Source organism: Talpa europaea, assembly GCF_964194135.1.
Source record: "Talpa europaea genome assembly, chromosome: 9".
Classification (NCBI taxonomy): Eukaryota; Metazoa; Chordata; class Mammalia; order Eulipotyphla; family Talpidae; genus Talpa; species Talpa europaea.
The window spans coordinates 31,772,074-31,794,924 of record NC_140076.1 but is presented as its reverse complement, the minus strand read 5'-3'; the positions used below and the strand labels follow the sequence as shown (position 1 = coordinate 31,794,924).

The following is a 22,851-nucleotide window of genomic DNA, read 5'->3' as shown; positions in this document are numbered from 1 at the left end:
AACATGTTCCACTGTCACTCTTCCTCTAGCCAGGATACAATTACAAACTGTCACTTCACTGTACACAGTCCTTGGCTATTCTTGGCTCAAGGCCTGTCAACTTCTGACCATAAATTGAAACTTTTAGCAATTGGTATTCCAATAAAATTTCTTCAGCTCTGAAAGTACTTTAAATAGATTATATATTTATATATAATTTATATATTTTGAAAGTACTTCAAATATATATTTATATAATTTATATTATAATATAATATTATAATTTATATTATATTATATTTATATAGTCTATATTATATATGTAAATATATACATATGTAATTAAATATAAAAATAAATATAAAATAAATATAATTTAAAATACCCATTATACATTTATATAATGCATAAAGTACTTTAAATAGATTCTATTTGACTATATTCAAAGCTGATCTCAAGCTTTCCCCATTTGCAAGATGTCTGAGCTCTAAATAATAAATGTAGCAACAGAAACATCATCATCATAACTGGGGGTCGTATATTTCTTAGCTTCCATGTCTCCCTACGTCTTTTATGGAAACCTGTTTACCTCTGTGTTACTGAGGCTGCAGGCGCCAGGAGGCTTGGATTGAGTGTGACTGTGTGTAAAAGGGTTTTGACTCTGGTTGAGCCTACGAGACGACGAGTTGTCTTTTGGCGCAACTTTGTACGAGAAAACGTCCATGTCGAAAAGCTCCAAGACGGGGGTGAGAGTGCTGAGCTGGTCTGTGAGGCTCGACGAGGAGGTGTGACCGCAACCACGCCAGACGCAGAACCCGGCCCTCGCCCCCGCCAGCGGGAGGCAGTATCCCGAGGCCGCTCACTTCCAAACCGGAATAACCTGTTGTGGGACTCCCCGCTCCCGCAGTCGCCGGCCGGCGTCTCCGCAGGCGGCACGCAGCTCCCCGCCCGGCAGTCGCGCGCCCGGCGCTTGACAGGAGCGCAGTCACGTGGCAGCCGCAAAGCGGCGCTTTGCGACCTCGATGACAGGCAAAATGTGCGACAGCCCCGGCGCTGGCCAACCAGGGGCGGAGGCGGCGGCCGGGGAGGAAGCGGAGGAGGCGGAGGCGGCCGTGGCTTTCGCCCGCCTGCTGGTTCGCTCGGTTTCCCCGCCCCCGCCGGTGTCGCCGCCACTCAGGGGAGCCGGGTGCGCGCTGTCGCAACCTGCCCTCACCCTGGCCGGCGACAGTAAGACCCAGCCCGCATCCCCACCAATCTCCCCCTCGGGGCGGCTGCGGCGCGGACTCCGCCGGGCGCAGGCGGGCGGCCCGGGCGCCTGAAGGTTACCGAGTGCATGAGCGCCTAGCGCCCTCCGCGCTGCCCCGCCCGCCGGCCCGCCGGCCAGCCCGCCGGCTCGCCCGCCTGCCCCTCGGCGCCCGGCGGCGGCGGCGCGGGCGGCGGCGACGACGGCCGCAGGAGGCGCAGTCTTCCTCCCAGGTGCGCGCTTCGCTCCCGGAGCCGCGGAACTCGGCGGCCGCCATGGCGTCCAACATGGACCGGGAGATGATCCTGGCGGATTTTCAGGTGAAGTATCTGGTCCAGTTCCCATCCTGCCCCCAGCCTCGTGGGATTCGGGTGCCAGAAGGGGTTCCTCTTCCCAGCGTTTGCTCGAGCGCTGCAGTGGTGTGTGGTTGGGGCTTTTCTCCCCTACGTGGTTGGGGTGTGTGTTGTGAGCGTTGGTTTGGTGTGTGTGTGTATTGTGAGCCGTGGGGGAAGGTGTATTTCATATGCTGTGCTGGGTGTGCGTAGAATGTTGTGTGTGGTTTGAATGGGATTGGTGGGTGTGGGGTGTTAGGATAGTTGGGGTATTAGGTGTGTGGAATGTGTCGTTTGCTGTGTTATGTGGGGTGTGTGTAGGTTTGGAGGGGCACAGGATGGGGCTGTTAAGTTTGGGGTGTTTGGGGTTGTTGCGTGAGGAGAGTGTGCTGGATGCGGTGTGGGTGTGGACAGTGTGGTGTGGTGGGTGTGGTGTATTGTATTAAAGGGAGAATCAAAAAGAATGTTGAGGAGGAGGTACTGTGGCAGCAGGATATTTTGATCGGTTTCAAGCAGGAATTAACATCTGAGACTTTGATGTGTTGGAATCTTTGCAGGGTAGGAAGATAAGAGGCCAAGCGAGTGTAATACACCAGAGTATCTTTGCAGTGAATTCACAAGCTTGTCAATTTACCAATTGAAATTTACGTGTTCTCCTCCACCGCAGGTTGAATTGCTTGATTGGTGTCCTTTCTTCCGGAGTAATTTAAAGGCTAAGCAGGGGTTATTCCCTTATTGAACTCAACGGTAGTGACACTGGCCTTTAAGTATCTTAGGGGAGGTTCTTTGATAGTAGAGTTGTATGCATCATGAAAAATTTGGACTAATTAAATTAAAACTAATACACTGTGAAAACCATGTTTGCCTTTTGATGTTTGGTGAAGGAAATATTGTAGTGAGATATTTTTAACCATTCATTTTTGCACTTAGAAACAACTTTTATGTATAGGCAGGTTTTCCCCTCTTTCTTCAACACTATCATCTTGCACATGGTCTCACACTAGCATAGTAGGCAATGAATTTCCTTACTGAGTTTATGTTGGACTTCTCTTTCTCGGATTTTTTTAAGTTCCTCATTTTTCCAACGTACTGTTCTCCTGGTCATTTCCAGAGTTTGTTCTTTTGGAATGTCTATCTATCTATCTATCATTGTATTAATCAGGAATAAGCATATATCTGTATTTCATTTTATTGTAACTTCCAAATTCAGACAGAAAAGGGTTTGTAGGACAAAAGTTGACTACATGATTTTGGTGTTTTGTAGGATTAGGATTGGTCTGAGGTTTTTTTGGCTCACTAAATCTTGTCATCTTTTTCCATTTTTCAACTCAATCTTATATTAAATATGGAATGTAGTTGAGTTAAAAAGGGCTATATTTTTCTAGGAGTGGTTTTATCCTTTTGTAAAATTATTATATTCTGGTAGGAATGAATGGCTTTAGACAACAAGAAAGTGCAATTTACCTGATTAAAAGCTTTAAGGTAATTATAACTTTGTTTTGATTCACCAATCTCTTTACTTCCTCTAATAGCTTGTAGCTGCTTGCTCTCTTATTATTGTGAGAATTATTATGCTTACTGTGAATCTTATTTAGGTCAAAGATGGGAAATTTAGAATTCTTGTGTTCAGAGGTAAAGTAAGATTTTCTGAGTAGCCTTTAGGATTTTATTTTGGTTACATTCATATATTCTAATAAGTTTTTCTCTTACAACCAACAGCAAAGCTGTGAGCATTTGTTTATAAAAATGGAACAAGGTTCATGGTATCTTCAGTGAGTAATTGTTTGCCAAATGGCAAGAGTTAATTTCATATTGTCAAATAGGCAGAGTAATATCGGTATAATAAAAAATTATTTGTAAAACTCTACACATGTTAAGCATGGTAGCCTTTGTGTATTTAAAAATGTTGTGTTCTTATAAATGATGATTCCAGATCAGTTTGTGCTGGTGGACTTAGTTTTAAGGGATTATTATTCTTTTTATATTATGTAAAATTTTTATAGAATTAACTTTTTTTTTCAAAGATTTATTTATGCAGAGAAGAACTGGGGTGTAGGCCAGAGATGCAGGTAGTGAGAGGATTCACCAGAGAATGAGTAGGGAGCAGAACAGGTGGAGCTACTGAAATACCATGCTAAGGGGAGCAGTGGGCCATTTGTGGCTTAGCTCCCTGGCCAGGGATTGAACTCAGACCACAAGGGTGATGGCATGATAACACTGAGAGTTAACCCCTATGCCACCAGGGAGGTCCTAGGATTAACTTTTTAAAATAAGCATTTCTGCAGTTATGAGAAACTGGTAATTTAAGTATTTTAGTGCAAGATTTGAAATGTAGATACCTAGGTGATATTGATTTCTTCCATAACTAAGAGAATCAATTTCCGACCCAAAAATAAACATAATAAAATAAAAATATATTCCATTTAATTTATATGATTAGGAAACTTAATATTTTGAGAGCTCATTGCTGCCTTTATAGAAAAGGACATGGGGCCTCCCCGGTGGCGCAGCGGTTGAGCGCTGGGTTGTGAAGCTGCCTGCAGCCTCTGCAGCGCCGGTTCGGTCCCCGGCTGCTCCCCGGCCACCGGAGGAGGGTCCCACATGGCGCGCAGACCTCTCCTGCCACCCGCTGCTCCCCTCAGCAGTGTACTTCGGTCCTTCTGCCTGCTCTGCTCCCTGCTCTGGCTCTGGTGAATTCTCTCACTCTCCTGCGCTTCTGACTGTACCCAGTGCTTGTATAAATAAATAAATAAATCTTTAAAAAAAAATCTTAAAAAAAAAAGACTCCTTTAGAAAAGGACATGATTTTTTTTTTTTAAAAAGATTTATTTATTTATGCATACAAGAGCTGGAGTACAGGTCAGAGTTGTGGAGGGGTGAGAGGATTCACCAGAGAGTGGGGAACAGAACAGGCAGACTGACTGAAGTACACTGCTGAGGGGAACAGCGGGCGAGTCAGGAGAGCTTTGCTGCGCCATGGATCGAACTCGCGCTGCAGAGGCTGCAGATTGCTTCATAGTGCGGTGCTTAACCCCTTGTGCCACCAGCGAGGCCAGACATGATTTTTAATTGATTAGATTTTATTGTTTTTTTAAAAGATTTATTTATTTATGCATACAAGAACTGGGATACAGGCCAGAGGTACAGGGGGTGAGAGGATTCACCAGAGACAGAGTGGACAATAGAACAGGAAGATTGAAATACGCTGCTGAGGGGAGCGCCGGGTGAGTCAGGAGAGGTCTGTTGTGCCATGTGGGTAGCCCCTTGGCCAGGAATTGAACTCGTGCTGCAGTGGCTGTGGATAGCTTCACAGGTTACATCTTAACCCCTTGCCCCACCAGGGATGCCCTAATTGATTAGATTTTAAAAACAATATACCTTCAGATTTTTATTATTGCTGAATAATAGGTTTTATAAATACAATGTCTAAATATGGAAATGGGTTATATATATATATTTTAAAACTGTTTCAACTCAGTTTAGAAAGGACTTCTGTTGAAAATAAGTGAGGGAGTGGATAACAATCATGTGAAGTAAAATAAAACATAATTGTACTATATTCACTTTTGGGTGAAGAAATGGATTTTGTACATTTATAGAAGAAACCACCATCATTCATCCATGTGTCCACATTCCAAGTCTTGGGCTAAATTGATTATCTGGTTTCTTATAATTGGTTAAGTAGTAGTTGGAAGATTATAACTTTGATTTTAATGGGATAGGTTTGGGGCTTTGTAGACAAATGAACTCATTACAAAGCAAATATATTCCAAATTGTCCTCTAAAAGATTCCTCTATTACCCCCCCATAAGAAAACAACTCCCAATTAATCAATTTGATAAATTGTCATGAAATATACTTAGTGTGAAATTTGCCATCTTAACCATTTCTAAATTTTCGGTTCAGTGGCATTCATACTGGGGGCAGCCATCACCACCATCCATCTCCAGAACCTTTTAGTTTTGCAGAATTGTAACTCTGTACCTACTAAATCATACTTTCACTTTCTTCCCTCTCCCAGCCATGTCAAGTAGCATTGTGCTTTCCTCTCTGAGAATGTGAATATTGTAGGTACTTGAAACATGTAGTATTTGTCCTTTCCTGGCTTATTTCACTCAACATATTGTCCTTACTATTCATGTTGTGGCATGTCAAATTGCCTTCCTTTATAAGGCTAAGTAATATCCCATTGTTGTGTATACCACATCATGTTCATCCATTCATCTATTGATGGACACTTTTCCCCACATTTGACTGTTGTGAATCATTAATGATGTTGTGAACACAGGCGTACAAATATCTCTTTTGAGTCCCTACTTTGAATTCTTTTGGGTATATACTCAAAAGTGGAATTACTGGATCATATAGTATTTCTATTTTTAACTTTTTTTTTTTTAAGCTTTTTTTTTTTTTTTTAATAGAGGCATGCTTTATTTATTTGTTTGCTGGTTTGCTTGTTTGTTTTGTTTATACATGCACTGGGTACAGCCAGAAGCGCGGGAGGGTGAGAGAATTCACCAGAGCCAGAGCGGGGAGCATAGCAGGCAGAAGGACCGAAGTACACTGCTGAGGGGAGCAGCGGGCGGCAGGAGAGGTCTGCGCGCCATGTGGGACCCTCCTCCGGTGGCCGGGGAGCAGCCGGGGATCGAACCGGCGCCGCAGAGGCCGCGGAGCAGCTTCGCAACCCAGCGCTCAACCGCTGCGCCACCGGGGAGGCCCTATTTTTAACTTTTTGAGGCATGGTCATGCTATTTTCCATAGTGGCTACACCACTAAATTTTGAATGGAGAGAATGACAGTATCTTATTTAATCAATCATTTGTAAATTCAACTCTGAGCAAATAAGTTTAGAATTTGGAGGAGTCTAACAAAAACCAGCTTTAAATGTAAATAGCATTAGCATAGTATGTCACTGGCAAAAGAATGAATAGAGTAGTACACCTACAGTTCTGGCTGACCAGACCCAGGAGGGGGTGTAAAGGAATTTCCTGGGTTTAAAAAACAGGCAGGCATTGATGAATCATGAGAGCTCTCCCCTCCTACTCTGTCCCCTCCCCCATTTAATGTCTCATAACAAAGAGATGCATTCAGGTAAAGGTTCCAGATCTTGTTCTTTTTGTAATTGCAGAATTCTTTAACTTTTCTTTTTAGGTTGAGGTATAGAGCAAAAATCATTTGACCAAACAAACTTTGAGACAGCATTTGGTTTGTGCACAGGTGTGAATATAGTTAACCAAGTAGAATTGCAATTGTAACTATCGTATCATATAATTTCAATAATATTAGTTACCTCTTACTTTGGGTCTTGATGAATCAAAAAAATGAGTCTCTCACCCCACCCCAACCTTTTAATTAATGTCATGCTAATTTCTTTTTCTTGTACATTTTGTACCATGTACTTTTCCTTTGGAAACATAAGGGGTGTTGATATTGCCATGTAGATTAGTATCCTATGTTGGTCTTATATTTTTCTACTTATGTTTCTTTGTCAAACCAGTCAGAAATCATAGCTATACTCAAGTAAAGGAAAAAAAAAGGAACAACTCTAACTAGTAATATTTTCTTCATTCTTTTCCAGAAACAAGACCTTATCTCTCTTGCTAAAAAAGGTATTCTTTCTGAACTTAGTTTCAGTGGTTGCAGATTAAGAATCCTCTTATTCTCTAATTTGGAATTAATTTTGATGTTATTTTCAGATATATTTCCTGGATGATGTACAATTTTGCCCTTGTTTTCCACTCCTGGTCTTTCCAGCTAGTGATAGCTTTGCTGCCTAAATTGCTGTATTTATTTCCACATATTGGATTATCACTGTGAGACTTGAAAGTTTTCATTTGCCTATCAGTTCCACTTTGAAGCATGGAGTCTTCCATGACACTTCTGGTAATTTACTGGTAAGTAGTTTCTGTTGTTGATAACATTTTTTCCTTCTAAATGAAACTGACTTTTTTTTTTTTTTTCAAATTTAATGCAAAGCAATATCTTCTATAAAAGAGGATGGAAGCAAAAGTGGTATTGATCCTAAGGCTATGTTTGTTTTGTGATGTAGATTAGGGACCAAACTAAGTCTCCGTGGCATACCATATTTATTTCCTGGGAGGTTTCCTTGGGTAGGAGATTTGAGTAGAATGATTGAAAGTCATCTTGATACTGTTTTTTCTTTCTCTACTAATATCCTCCTTATTTATTGGAGGAACAAATTGTGGTGTGTTAGTGCTTGAATTGTTAGTCATTGGGAAAAAGAGATATTTTGGAATGTAGACTAAAGTTTAGTTGGTGATTAAGGGCATGGCTTTTAAGAACAGATTTCTTGGGTTTAAATCACACCTCTGCCACTTACTCAGCTTAGATCTTGGATCAATCAGTACATACCTCTGTGTCTCATTTTCCCCATATGAAAACTGAGTCAGTGCCTATAGAATGATTAGACCAGGTGTTTGACAAAAAGTGTTCAATAAATTTTAGCTACTGTTTTCATTTTTGACAATTTTAAGTTATGTAGTTCTCTGCAGAGGACTTCAGACGGTATCTATTTCCAGTTTCTCATTTTTCCTTTTGTGGAAATTGAGACCCAGAGCAAGGAAGTGACTTGCCCAAGGTCATGGATTGGTTTGAAACAAAGATTTTATCCAGGTATACATAAGAGTATTTATTTTCTAAATTTTCAAATAACTTGGAGTTCTAAAGGACAACAAGATCCACTACTCAAAAATTTCTACAAATGATGAAACATATAAAAAATAAATTATAACAGTGCCTTGCATATAGCAGACAAGTTGTAAGGAAGGAAGCGAGGGAGAGCCTAGCACTTGGGTTATTGCTAGTCTGCCATTCTAGTCTAGTGCCGTGCTTCTAAGCTCGCAGGTAATCGGAAGCCACGGGCTAAAAAGTCTTTAGTTTTGTTGACATCGTTAGGTTGATGCCTGTTGTTTGCCATATAGGTTTCGTACATTTTGTAGATTAGGGGTCAGGAAACTATAGCCTGTAAGCTGACTGCTTATTTTTTTTTTTTAAATATTTATTTATTTATGCATACAAGAGCTGGGATGCAGGCCAGAGATGCAGGGTTGGGGGTGAGAGGATTCACCAACGACAGAGTGGGGAGCAGAACTGGCAGATGTACTGAAATACACTGCTGAGGAGAGCAGTGGAAAAGACAGCAGAGGTCTGCTGCCCCATGTGGGTAGCTCCCTGGCAGGGGATTGAACTCATGCTGCAGTGGTTGCTGATAGCTTCATAGTGCTGCATCTTAACCCCTTGCACCACCAGGGAGGCCCTGAGTGCCTATTTTTTTACATAAAAATTTTTTTTTTGGAACACAGTCACACCCCTTCATTTGCCTTGTCTATGACTGCTTTCTTGTGTTGTGACAGAGATGAGTATTTGAGACAGAGACTTTAGAGCCCATAAGCCAAATATTTACTCTCTGGATCTTTGAAATAAAGTTATCTTCCCTCTCACCCCATGCCCCCATTTTGTGTGTGTGTGTGTGTGTGTGTGTGTGTGTGAAAACTAGACTTTTCTTGCTAGGTTTTAGAAACTGCGAAGTACTAAAACATTTGAATGACTTACATACAGGTGGCGTTATATGGTTATAATTTCATAGGGGCAGTTTATTAGCATATCATTGCACTTAGGGAGACCAAAGCTCTAGTTTTTGTTTTTATTGTGGCTTTCTAAGCAAGTCACTTATCTTTTCTGGGTTTCAGTTATTCAATCTATAAAATGGAGATCTGCTTAGAGCCACAGCTACCTGAACACAGAAGACTGGGGTAGGTCAGGTATTCATATAGTCTGGACAATCACTTGGCAGCAATGGGGTTGAGAACTTTCTGTTATAATTTAGGTAATTGGTCTAGATTAAGGATCAGCAGACTATATCCTGAGGGTCAAAGCACCAACTGTTTTTGTCAACAAAGTCTTAACTGGAGGATAGTCATGTATATTCTTTTACATATTGTCTCTGGCAACTTACCTTCAGTAGAAGAATTGCATAGTGATTGCAAGCCTCCAAAGTATAAAATACTTACCTTGTTCCATAGGGAAAGTTTGCTGATCCCTGATCTAGATCATTGGTCTTTAACTCTGGTAATTTATGTTTCCTAGGGGACATTAGGCAATATCTAGACACATTTTTGGCTGTTGTAACTGGGGGGTTCTATTGGCATTTAGTGGGTAGAAGTCAGGAATACTGAGAAGTATTCTGTGATGGCTAAGACAACCATCCACAATGAAGAATTTTCTGCCCTCAAATGACAGAAGTGCTGAAAACCCTGATTTAACTCTGGTTCTCACACTTGAGCTTGCATAGTTATAACATGGAGGGTGAGGACTTGTTCAGCCACGGGTTTCTGCACCCTACTCTAGAGTTTCTGATTCAGTTGATAATGTGTGGGATCTGCAAATTTACATTTCTGCCAGTTTCCTAGGTTATGTTGATGTTGGATAACCAAGACTACTCTTGAGAACAATTAATATAGATGATTTTTGATTGTATCCATTCCTGTGATTCGTTGACTTTGTGATCTTTTTTTTTTTTAAGATGTTTTTTTTTTATTAATTTTTTTGTTTATTTATTTATTTATACAAGCACTGGGTACAGTCAGAAGCGTGGGAGGGCGAGAGAATTCACCAGAGGCAGAGCGGGGAGCAGAGCAGGCAGAAGGACCGAAGCACACTGCTGAGGGGAGCAGCGGGCGGCAGGAGAGGCCTGCGCGCCATGTGGGACCCTCCTCCGATGGCCGGGGAGCAGCCGGGGATCGAACCGGCGCCGCAGAGGCCGCGGGCAGCTTCGCAACCCAGTGCTCAACCGCTGCGCCAGCGGGGAGGCCCTGACTTTGTGATCTTAAGTACTATTCCTTTTTTTATGACTTAGGAAAAGTAAGTATTTCAGGATGTACTTGAAGCTCATAATAATGTACTGTTCCAAGATTGCATATCTTTGAAAACTTATTTTTTGTGTCCCTTTTGAAAACTTGTATTTATCTTTTGAAACCCTTTACTTACCTTTTGCATATAGCATCAATACTTTGTGTCCAGTTAGGGTCTATCATTTCTTAAGTATCTTGTCAGTGTTTCTCTTCTTTTGAGACTTCATATGTCAGACAGTCAGTAAATACTTTCCTACTATAATCTCTTTGAGTGGACTATTGTCTAGGTTTTAACATCTGTTTCTACAATTTTTTAAGGAATAATCTGAATATTGGCTATTATGGTACACAAATAGAGCTGTAAAATTTTATGTATTCTTAAGCATTTACTATTTGCTGACATGATTTTGAATAATAAATATGTCACTGATAGAGTAAAAATTGGATAATTTTATCAAATTGAGGGTTATAACTTCAAAGTGACCCATTTACTTTTTAAAGATTTATTTTATTTATGCATACAAGATCTGGGGTGTAGGCCAGAGGTGCTAGACAGTGAGAGGGTTCACCAGAGACAGACTGGGGAGCAGAACAGGCATGTTGATTGAAATACACTGCTGAGGGGAGCAGTGGGTGAGAGGGGAGAGGTCTGCTGTGCCATGTGGGTTGGCTCCCTGGCCAGGGGTCAAACTTATGCTGCAGTGGTTGCTGATAGCTTCATAGTGCTGAGACTTAATCCCTTGTGCCACCAGGAGATCCCAGAGTGACCTATTTATCATTGAGGTAACATTGGTTTACAGCACTGTATGTTTTAGGAGTACAGGTTCACACATCTTCAAATGCATGTTACCGTACCACACCCACCAACAGTACCAGTAATCCTCCAGCACAGTCCATTGGGTACCTTCACCCTGTGCCCCCATCCCTTCTCCTTCTATGGTAACCTTAGTTTTGCAGTCAGAATCCAAGGGTTTGTTTTGTCTGTTCCTTTGTTTTGTTTCTTTATATTCCATACATGACTGAATTGGGTATTTATTGGTTTCCTTTTGGCCTGTTTCCATTTATAATTCCCTCAAGTGCCGTATTTTGTTGCAAAAGGTAAGATTTCACTTTTTTTTTTTCAGTAGCTTGTGTAGTATTCCATTGTGTATACACCAGATCTTTATCCAGTCATCCATCATTGGGCACTTAGGTTGTTTCATATCTTGGCTCTTAGAAATAGTGCTGCAGTAACACAGGCGAGCTTATATTTTATCTTTATAGATTAGTGTTTTTATGTCCTTCAGATAGATATCTGGAAAAGGAATTGCTGGATCATATGGTAGATCTATTTTTAATTTCTTGAGGAATTACCATAGTATTTTCCATAGAGACTTCACCAATATACTTTCCCACCAATAGTGTGTGAGTGTTCCAAAGTGACCCACTTATAGAGAAGTACAAAACACCTTCCTTTTAGTTTAGCTTTTAGTGGTAAGGTAATGTGGCAAAAATATAGAACTTGAAACCAAAAACTTTGTAAAATTTGAGTGATGTTATTGTTACTGTGAGCCCATCACTCTTTCTGATTATGGCTTCACTCTCAAATTGTCTTTTAAGGGAGAAATTTAATTTCAAATCAAAATTGTTTACCATGTTAAATCATTGGTCATTGTTTTTAAGGTGAGTATGAAATAATTTCAGAAAGTAGTCTGGGAAAATTAACAGAATAATTGCACCTCCCTTAATACTTGTCTTTAGAGAGGAATAATTGAGATAGGATGAGATCTCATGTTGTAAAAAAAAAAAAGTGAAAAAGTTTGCAGGTTTATGTGTATGGCTTTCAGGTTCAGCCATCTGTTTTTTCTTTCTTTCCCCCCGCCTCTGCAGTTTACCCTGGTTACCTGAATTCTTTAATGATTGTGCTGCAATAGAAGAATGTTCACGACGGTCAAGCTTTGTCTCGTAGGCCATTCTGGTTCCCCACCCTTTTTCTCCCAAGTGAAAAGCAGTGGTTGCATTTTTTTTTAAAGATGTATTTATTTATACAAGGACGGGGATACAGCCCAGATGCATGGGAGGGTGAGAGGATTCAGCAGAGACAGAGCAGGGAGCAGAACAGGCAGACTGATGAAATACACTGCTGAGGGGAGCAGCGGGTGAGACAGGAGAGGTCTGCTGCATCATGTGGGATTCTCGCCGGCCGGTTGGGATCGAACCTGCGCTGCATAGGCTGCGGACAGCTTCATAGTGCAGCACTCAACCCGCTGAGCCACCAGGGGAGACCCAGTTGCATTTGTTTTAAAAAGTCAGTTTAAGTTGTATCATTTGGTATCTGGTTGAGGTAAGTTGGAGAAAAGATCCAACATTCTTATTTTTTGTCTAATGGGGAGAAATAATAACACTAGCACCTAGATTTTAGATGCTCCTTATGTGTCAGATACTACTGGGCTCGTAGCTTCTGAATCCTATAGTGACCCTATGTTTGGATCCAGAGATACATGGTTTCTATATAGTTTGCCAACAGAGTTGGTAACTGTTTTTGTTTCTGACTATTTTTTTCAAGGATGTTTATATAGTGAGCAGCCTGGAAGTTGTAATGTTTCCCTCTGTAGCAAAGGACAGTCAGGCATAATATGCATAATATCCATTTAAAAAGATTTGGGTTCTCTGGACTCTGGGTTCCTCTTCTATACTGCAGTATACTTCATGTGCAGGTGCCACTTGACCTACCTTGTGTCACCCTGTGGGAAATGGGACTGTCCAAGAAAATGCTGATATTCTGTCCTGATTACTGGCACATCCTTGACACTGGCAGATTAACCTGTTATCTTGCAAGTAAAAGATCCTTCACTATTCATAATAGTGTGGCAACAAAATGGGATATTAACAGACACATGGCTTTATGGAAGAGGAAGGTGAGGGCCTCGTGGACTGGCTTACAGAATGTAAATGAAGACCTTGCAAACTGGTAGCAAACATGTTGACCAGATTGTTAAGTGGTTCTTTATTGCCTGTTAATGAGGAGGAATTAGTGAGGTGGTTACATACTGAGTTCAGGGACAACTGCCTGAAGTCCTCTCATGTTGCTAATTCTCAACAACCCTCAAATTTCTTTGGTGGTGGAGGGAATGTTTTTCATCAATGTCAGTCAAACTCAGGTTCATACTGTCCCTCCTTCCTCCCTCCAGTAACAACTAGTAAGATTTAACACAGCTCAGCAGAAGATCTGCTTTTTTCAGACATTTACAAATGTTTGTGCACCTACACTTGACTGAAGGAGGTAAATTTGCAATCTCTGTGGGCAGAAAGCAAAGTCTTTAGAACATTTTCTGGCTTGGCTGAGAGATGATGTGGGTTCTTAAGGTCTTATGGCTTAATACCCCTTTTTGGAGGAAGAAAATTCCCCCACTGATTGCAGGGGTGGGGTTGGGGGTGGAGGGTCCTCATTTCACAGATGTTTCCCTCAGCCTGGGCCTGGGCCTGGTTCATCAATGGTTCAGCCAAACTGAAACTGATTGTAACTGTTTGCCTTCCGGAGCTGTTCAGCCTCTACATCAGCTATTCAGCCTCATAATGGATGTGATTGCTGTGTTCAGTGGACAGAAATCAAAGCTGTTCTTATAGTTCTGGTCAGTAATCCTTTATGAAACTTGATGTATTACTACTGACACTTGGCCTATTGCCAGTGGCCTAGCTATTTGGTGTACCACTTGAGAACTATATACTGGCAGATTAAAGATAGCTCTTTGAAACTACGAACTATGGAAACATATTATAGCTACTGATCAAACTGTCTGGATCACTCATGTAGATGCCCATTATAAGGGCCTGTTCTCTGATGAATCTCACCAGAATCAAGATTTTGATTGAGCTTGCACTACTCAGAGCCATCATTGTTGCCTAGATCCTTCGTTGTATCAGATATAACAGCACATCAACTATCATAAACTAGGTGAAAAGTAAAGGACTCTGTTTCTGATGCAGAGGGTATCACTGCAAGCCAGACTTTTGATTATGACACTTCTTTTTTTTCCTAGTGGCACCCCAAGGCCAGGCTTGTTGGCATACCTTCTATTTGGCAGATCACCAAAAGGTGACTTGGGGACTTCAAACTGAATTCTGGTTCAGCCACCTACATGAACTTGTTAGGTTGACATGACACGATCACAGGGATAATAACCCCTTATTGAGTACCCTGTTTGCTGAGTTCCCCTCCTGTGGCCCATATAGAACAGAGGGGACTGTACATGGGTTTATGTAGGTTTTATGAAAATTCCCTTTGTTTCTTATACCTGATATTTCAAACAAAAGACCTGAATATTAGTAGGAAATGATCAGAAAAAAGATAAAGTTACAGCTACTGCAATGGTGCACTATTGATTTGGTGACAATGGAGTGTGCAATGATCTCAATACCTGGGGAGGGAATACATTAGGCCCCACAAGATTTGGGGGAGGGGAAAACATTAATGTTCTTTGTTTTTCAGACCCACACTTGAAACCTTCCTTAAGGGAAACACCCTGGTGCAGCTCTTCCAGCTATTGCAGGGGCATTGGATTTAATTGATTGGGTCTATCATCCCCTCATTGGACGACATGTTGCCGTTTTGGTTGGCCCCAGCTCCTGTACCATCCCTGCAAAATGCTTGTTAACACCTCCTGATGTCTTCCCCCCTCCCATCTCATAGCTTTTGCTAAGAGCTCCTATCAGTCAGGTTACCGGTGGCCTAGATAAATGGGATCATTTGCTCTGACTGCCCTCATTCAAGAACAAAGACTAGACTCAGTTATTAGAAATGATCTTGGAATCCCAAGATCTGCCAGCTGGTTGGGAGACCATGTTGGGACACAGGTTGACAATGCTTCTTACATTGATGTAGGTCCCACTTGAAGGACTCAACAATTGTAAGCAAACCATGGGTGTACTAGCTGAGGTGCCCTCAGGACTGTATTTCTTGCATGAAACTCAGGCATATTAACTGCCTGCCTTCTGAAAACATGGCTCTTCGACCTTTATCTTTGAGTGTTTAAGGACACACTTCAAATTGATCTTGTAGTAATCAGATGACTGCAAAGATCTCTCCAGAATGAAATTATATTTTGTTTCTTGGGAAACTTCCTAGAACGATAACTGATATGTTATTACTGTGTACTTTGTGGATTTTTTTTTTCTGTGAGGGAAGTCATTCAATTATAATAGGTGGTTTGAAATTGTTCCTGACTTATTGGCAAAAAAAAAAAAAAAAGAAGTGGTTATCAATGCCACACGTTGACTCTGGAAAGCATTCAGGTCAGCTTTGACTTATTGACCAGAATTGTTATAGATAATAACATAGTCCTAGACAATTTGTGGGTCATGGGAGAGTGTATACATGTTAATAAACCTTGTTCCTGGACCCAAGTGGAAAGGTTAAAGTTTAAGTAAGGTGAGTAGCCTCCAGCCTTTCTCAGGCAATCTCTGATGGTTTATGGGATTTTTTCATCTTTTTTTGGTTCAACCATAAGGAAAATGGTTGAAATCAGTTCTGAAGGTTGGCCTCATCCTGCTGCATGGAGTGCTGTTGCCTTCTTGTCTGCCTTAATTAAATGCTGTATGAGACAAAAATGATTGTTAGTCTCAGCCTCTGTCAGTCAGATTAATTAGAGTAGCTGGTGGAGTTGTCAGCTGCCAAGATGGTTAGAAGTGAGGGTTGGGAATACTTAGGGGAGATAGTTCTCTGTGTGTGTCATCATCATTTTATGATTAGAGGCACCAATTGTTCCAGATTGTCTTTTCAAGGGTGTTGTCTTGCCGTCAGCCTACATATTGCCTCCTTCCAGACCAAAGGGCAGGTTTGCTTATAACCTGAAAGGTAAAGATTCTTTGTCTCTCTAAAGCAGAGGGTAGGCATGCTTTCTGTCCCATATAAATGGTTTACATTCTCTAAACTCAGGGTCCTTCCTCTGTAATGCAGTCTACTATGTGTGCAGATGTCATTTGGTCTACTATGTATCACCCTGTGGGAGATGGGACTTGGGGATCAGTACAAGAAAATGCTGATATACTGGTTACTTCTGTTGCTGTGGGTAATAAAACCACTTTGTCCTTGACCTAGGAGTCTGTGTCTCACTCTAGCACCCATGAAATTGTAACAATATAAGTTGTTGGCTTGCAGTAAAATAGGGTGAAATATTAGATTCTTCATAGTTGTTCCCACCCCATAAGGTAGGTAATTCCTCATTTTATAGATTGATCTTGGAGATTTTAATTATAATAACTATTACTAACATTTGCTGGGTATTCCTTTCTGCTGGTCTCAATAGTGAAGTAGTGAATGTTTTATCTATATTATCCAGTCTAACAAAAATATTCCATTTAGTCTGTGATAGTCAGTGTTATTATTCTCATTTTAAAGATGAGGAAGTAAAGGTGTAAGGAGTTTAAGTCATCTGGTAACAGGTAGTAAAGACAAACTTGTATTTGGAAATCAGGTCTGCTTTAGTATATAGTCAAACCTATCATCATATATATCCACATCTTTAAAATGGGTGTGCTAGGGAGTACTCAAAAGCTACAGAATAAATGTGCATGTCTTTTTGTAGCACCAGTTTACTAGAATAACTTCAAGAGAAATACTTGGTTTTTTTTTTTTTTTTTTGATTAAAAACATTTGTCATGAAGCAAATACAAAATTTGCATTAATTTTAAATAGGAATAAAATTTCAAAGAAATTATAAGCATGTTTGCTTTTCTTTGGGTCCTCCCATGGAGAAACATGTTTCCCTTCCTCTATCGTTATGACTATAGTAATTGGAAAACTTTAGTAAGTACTGTCCTTTGCAAGGTTGCCTTTTAAAAACAAACCTGGATCTAGTCAGTTATTTTTTGATTCCTTCATCCTATTGTTGCTTTGTGGACCAATCAAATAATTAACATTTAAGTTTTTCTGGTGTCTGAATTTTCCAAGGAAAAGAAGCGACGAAAAGAAGCTGGAATTCCTTGACTGTTTATCTTGACACTGTATGTGGCAATGGTTGCTATTGGGATTATTTGTACCTCAGTAAGAGATTATTCTCTCACTGATTTTTTTTTTCTTTTCCTTCATATTCACATTATCAGTATCAGTAAAGCATTAGTATGACTATGCTAAGTAATTTTGCCTCATTTCTCTGGGAGTAGTCAGTTTTGGGTATGTCCTCAGGATCCCAGCAGTGGAACTTGAAACAAAAGCAATGATGTTATGGCAATATTAATAGACTTATTCCAGTTAAGACAAGCTGGCCCCAAATTGATACATATGAAGTTTGTTTTAAGCTACATTGTGTTTTGGAAGATGAAAACATTACTTAGTGATTTCTTTGTAATAATATTGTAAGAAATATTTTGCCAAAGTTAATTGGATATTTAATGAAATTAAGTGGTTATGTTTTCTAAGTGTGACATTGTGTTGGGTTATTTTTTAAAAATAGAATCCTTATCCTTTAGAGATATATGCTAAAATATATATGGATGAAATGATACAATGACCTGATTTTATTTCAGAACAATCTGGGAGGGGAGTTAGAGATAGCTTTGACGGGGAGTGAAACAAGATAGGTTGTGACTTGGTAGTTGTTGGAGAAAATATTCTGTTCATAGCTGTTCATTTTACTGTTATCTCCATTCTTGAAATAGTTCATAAAAAGTACAAAAGGATGTTCTGTCAAAATAAAAATGACTTTGGGGGGATAATAAGCTTTGGTATATATTCATGTTGTAGTGGACTGTAGGACAGAAGAATGATCATGAGACTAAACAAGGAAGCAATAACAGCAATCAGAGTAATGTTATGTAACTATAGTATTTTACCAAAATAATTGATGAATATTTTGAATATGAATATCCTGTACTTTTGGAATAAAGGATTCCTAAAACTAATTTTCTAACCAACAAAAAAAGGTAGGAACTTTCAGGGAATTAACTTCATGTGCTATTTCTGGACCTACTAAACATAGAGCTTCCATATGACCCAGCAATTCCACTCCTAGGTATTTACCCAAAGGACACAGAAACATCAATTCCAAAGAACACCTGCACCCCTATGTTTATAGCAGCACTGTTTACAATAGCTAAGCTTTGGAAACAACCCAAATGCCCAAAAATAGATGACTGGATCAAGAAGATGTGGTACATATATACCATGGAATATTACTCAGCATTCAAAAAAGATAAACACATGCAATTTGCTGCAACATGGATGGCGCTGGAAGGGATCATGCTCAGCGAAATAAGCCAAAAAGAAAAAGAAAAATACCGGATGGTCTCACTCATAGCAGGAATCTAGAAAACTTAAATAAGGGACCAGGAAAATGAATAACTATAAGAAAGTGAAAATCAAAATCAACAAAAAACTATGAACCAGAGACACTTTTAGGGGGGCGGGGGCGGGGGCGGGAGGGGAGGGATTGGGGTCAGAATGGGGGGCTGCAATTGTATGGGGAATATAACAATAAAATTTACAAAAAAAAAAAAAAACTTCATGTGCTAAATGTGAATAACAACTATTGAAGGTGAATAACTTCAATAACAAGTTGAAGACGTGTTATTTTGGCAAAGAGGTGCTAATAGCTTTTTCCTTTTCAAACCAACATTTAAACAAAATCGGAAACCTAGAAAGGTATAACAGATGTATTAAGCAAAAAGAAAAAGCAAATTATATGATGTGTGATTTTCTGTGTGTATTGATGCAATCTGTTTTTGCAGTGACTTTTTAGTTTTTATTCTGCTGTTACTGTCCCAAAAGAACAGCATGTAATGGTAATATTTAAATATGACTTTAAGAATGGAGTACCGCATAAGTTATTAATCTTTCTACTTATGCATGTGTAGAGAGTATATAAAGTTAAAATGTGCATTTCACTAAAATGTTTTTATTGTTAAGATGAAAGATTCTTTTTAGATCATAAATCCTATCTATAATCCTGGAATAATTTAATTTGCTAAGATAAAAATTTTAATGTGCCAAGAAACAACCACATTCTTTCCTGGAATGTCTACTAGAGGATTTTGTTTCTTCATTTAAAAATAATTAAGTATGGCTTTGTGTGTGTGTGTGTGTGTGTGTGTGTGTGTGTGAGAGAGAGAGAGAGAGAGAGAGAGAGAGAGAGAGAGAAAGAGCGAGAAGGGGGGGGAGATTATAGCAGAGTCTTGGTATTTCCAGGGGATGGGTCCTGAACATACATTGACTTAGAATGATAAAGAGTCATCTTTGAATGAAAGGGCAGTGGTGACATATATAGCTGGCCCTAGGACTCAGTTCTATATGTAGTCCTGAGTTTTTAGGAGAACTTTATGAAGTTAACTACAAGGGACTCCCATCTGGAATGAGGGGGTATCTCAAAATTGCAGCTGCTATTTTTTTTTTAAATTTATTTATTTATGCATGCAAAACTGGGCTACAGGCCGGAGGTGCAGGGGGTGCAGCTGTTATTTGTTACCCAGAGGGGAAGTGTGAAGATGTAATGTCAAAGATCTAGATTGTTTGTTCACCATTGCTTTTGTAATCTCAGGTGGGATGTGACTAGTTTCCCAACAAGGCATTTTCTCAGAAATCTCTCACTTTAAGTTGATTTTGTGGTTAGATAAGTGAGATAAAAGGGATGAGAATGTCATGGAGTTTGGGTAGTATTATTGTAGTAATACTGTCTTTAATTCTTACTGCTTAAAACCTGTAAATATGTATTGAGAGTATACCAAACATTCATTTGAATGACTTCATATGTATTGTGATGTGAGGATGTGAGGAATGGAGAAACATGTATTACATGATGCTGGCTTTATTCATATTTTTACTCTTTTGACAAAATTTTTTTTTGTGCCAGTGATCATATTAGGTAATTAGTACATCACTTCTTCATAAGGCAGCTATCAATAATAAAGCTAGTAAAAGCTTACCTCTTTGTAACTTACTGATTTTCTCTAGACCTAGACAAAATTCTTTTTATGCCATGCAAAGGCAATTATTCTATCTTTAATTCTTATTGTCTGAGTCCTAATTTACCATTCCCTTCTACCACTCCTATAACTTGTTTACCTTCCTTTTGATGTGTTTGCTTCTTAAATGGAGCACCTCAAAGAGGAGTTTAGGAGTGAACATAATATTATTCCAAAAGAGTTTTGAAGTAGAGTAGACTGGCCTTTCCCCTAGTTTTGCATATTATATTACTATTAATGCAATCACTTTGCAATTTTGACACATTTAGTGGGCAGTAAACTTAAAATACTAATCTCCCTCATCCTAAATTTAATCTTTAAAATTTCTCAAATTAAGTGGAGTACTTTGTATTTGTTAGCTTTCCTCCTTCTCCCTGCTCTTAACCATCTCGCTAGGAATTTGCTCCAAATCAGTTTCCTCACATTTCCTTTGCCTCCTACATCTCCCTTTCTACTGGCTCTCTTCTCAACCTATGTCCACTTTAAAAACTTGCCCTTCCATGGATTTATAGGCCAGCATCTCTTTATTTTTCTAATTCTTTAGAATTAGAATTCTAAAAGTCTAATTTTGGACTTGATGAGAATGTAATAGGAATATGATAATCTTAATTTTTCCATTTTTTCTCCTCTTTTGAAGTGCTCCTAGAATTCCTCCTGTCTAAAAAAAAAAAAAAAAAAAATCCCCAAAGATGTCTAATTGGTTGTGTGGATTTTTATTGCCATGATTTTTCAGCACCTTTGTGGATACTTGGTGCAAGACATATATTTACAGATTCAAGAAGCTTGCTGAACACCGCGTAGGATTAATACCTAAGAAGTCACACATTGGTACCACAAGAGTTAAACTGTTGAACATCTTAAAAATATCCAGAGGGTTGTGGGGTGGAGGATACATCCAATGAAGAGAATGATGCCAAGAATGTTAGCTAACTTCTCACTAGGAACAATGTAGTACAAGGGATGATGTAATGGTCTTTTTAGATTTCTGAAAGAAAAAAAAAATGACCAAATGAGTATTTTATGTCTAGCAAAATTTTGCTTTAAAAGTGAAAGTGATCATATTTTTAGAAAATAAAACCCTAGAGTATTTTAAGAAATACTAGTGGAAGTTCATTAGGCTGAAGAGAATGACTGCAGACAGAAATGTGAACCTGTGGGGGAAACGAAGAATACTTTATGGACTTTATGTGGGTAAATATAAAAAAAATAATATTTTTCCTTTAATAATTTGTTTTAAAAAACAATGTAAAAATAGCTATATATTGAGGCATTCTATATTTTATATAGGAGTAAGACATGGCAACAGTATCTAAAAGAAAAGTAAATGGGCTTTTTGTAAAGTTCTTATATTATATGGAATATAGTAATAACATTGACTCAAGGTAGTCTGATAAGGTACGGATGTGTATAATTCCTAGAACTGCCACTAATAAATTTGAAGAACTGTAGTTACAAAGCTAATAGAAGATAACTGAATATCAAAACTTAAGCTCATCTTTAAAGAATGTGGATAAGGAAGAATAACTGTACAATAACAGTTGGGACAGATTACAAACCAAAAAAGTACATATATATATGGTAGACTTAAACTCAGTCTTATCAATAATTATGTTAAATGTAAATAGACAAAAGAAGTAATCAAAAGGTAAGCTGTGAGATAAAAAGAAAAACTGATCTACAATGTTTATAAGAGAGGCATTTGAAATACAAAGACCCATTTAGGTTGGAAATAAAAGAATGAAAAAAGATATATAGATACTAGTCATAACAAAGCTGGTGTGATTAATTGATATTAGACCAAGTAGACTTTGTGGATAAAGAGTTTTACTACAAATAAAGAAGTTAATACCCACTATTTTTCTGCTTTCTAATCGTAGGTAAATCATTGACCTTTCATTTTCCCACCTATAAATTGCAGTTAATGTTTGAACTGTTATGTGGCTTCACCTGCATTATCATCTGTCTTTGAGATAGCCTTGTAAGATGATTCTTATTTCCATTGTATGTATGAGAATACTGAAACTCAGACAGGCTATAACTTTCCGAAAGTCGCAGGACTTAGTATGTGGAGTTGAAGACAGTTTTATTTCAATTCGCATTTGATTTTTTTTTAACAAACTTTTAGCTTTTTTTTTTTTAAGGTTTATTTATTTATGCATACAAGAACTGGGGTACAGGCCAGAGGTGTGGGGAGTGAGAAGATTCATCAGAGACAGAGTGGGGAACAGAAAAGGCAGACGGACTGAAATAGATTGCTGAAGGAATGCTGAGGGGAGCAGCAGGGTGAGTCAGGAGAGGTCTGCTGCACCATCTGGGTTGCTCCCTGGCTGGGTAGGGATCGAACTCATGCTGCAGTGGCTGTGGATTGCTTCATAGGTTGCGTCTTAACCCTTGCGACACCAAGGAGGCCCCACGTTTGTTTTTTTTTTTTCACTGCGTATTATGTCCTGGCAATACTTCTTTCTAAAAAGAGCTGTACAACATGTTTGGCATC

At 39.2% G+C, this 22,851-nt stretch overlaps 1 protein-coding gene across 2 annotated transcripts in view; it reads left to right on the top strand.

Moving 5' to 3' along the window:
* Window positions 1–1,497: 1,497 nt before the first annotated feature.
* FAF1 (Fas associated factor 1) overlaps window positions 1,498–22,851 on the top strand; it is a gene marked incomplete at both ends in the record, with an annotated part of 326,509 nt that continues 305,155 nt past the window's right edge. For both annotated transcript variants that reach the window (XM_084242620.1, XM_084242619.1), the window contains one exon: window positions 1,498–1,542. In XM_084242620.1, the coding sequence (XP_084098746.1) occupies window positions 1,498–1,542 (45 nt within the window). The remainder of the gene's footprint in view (window positions 1,543–22,851) is intronic.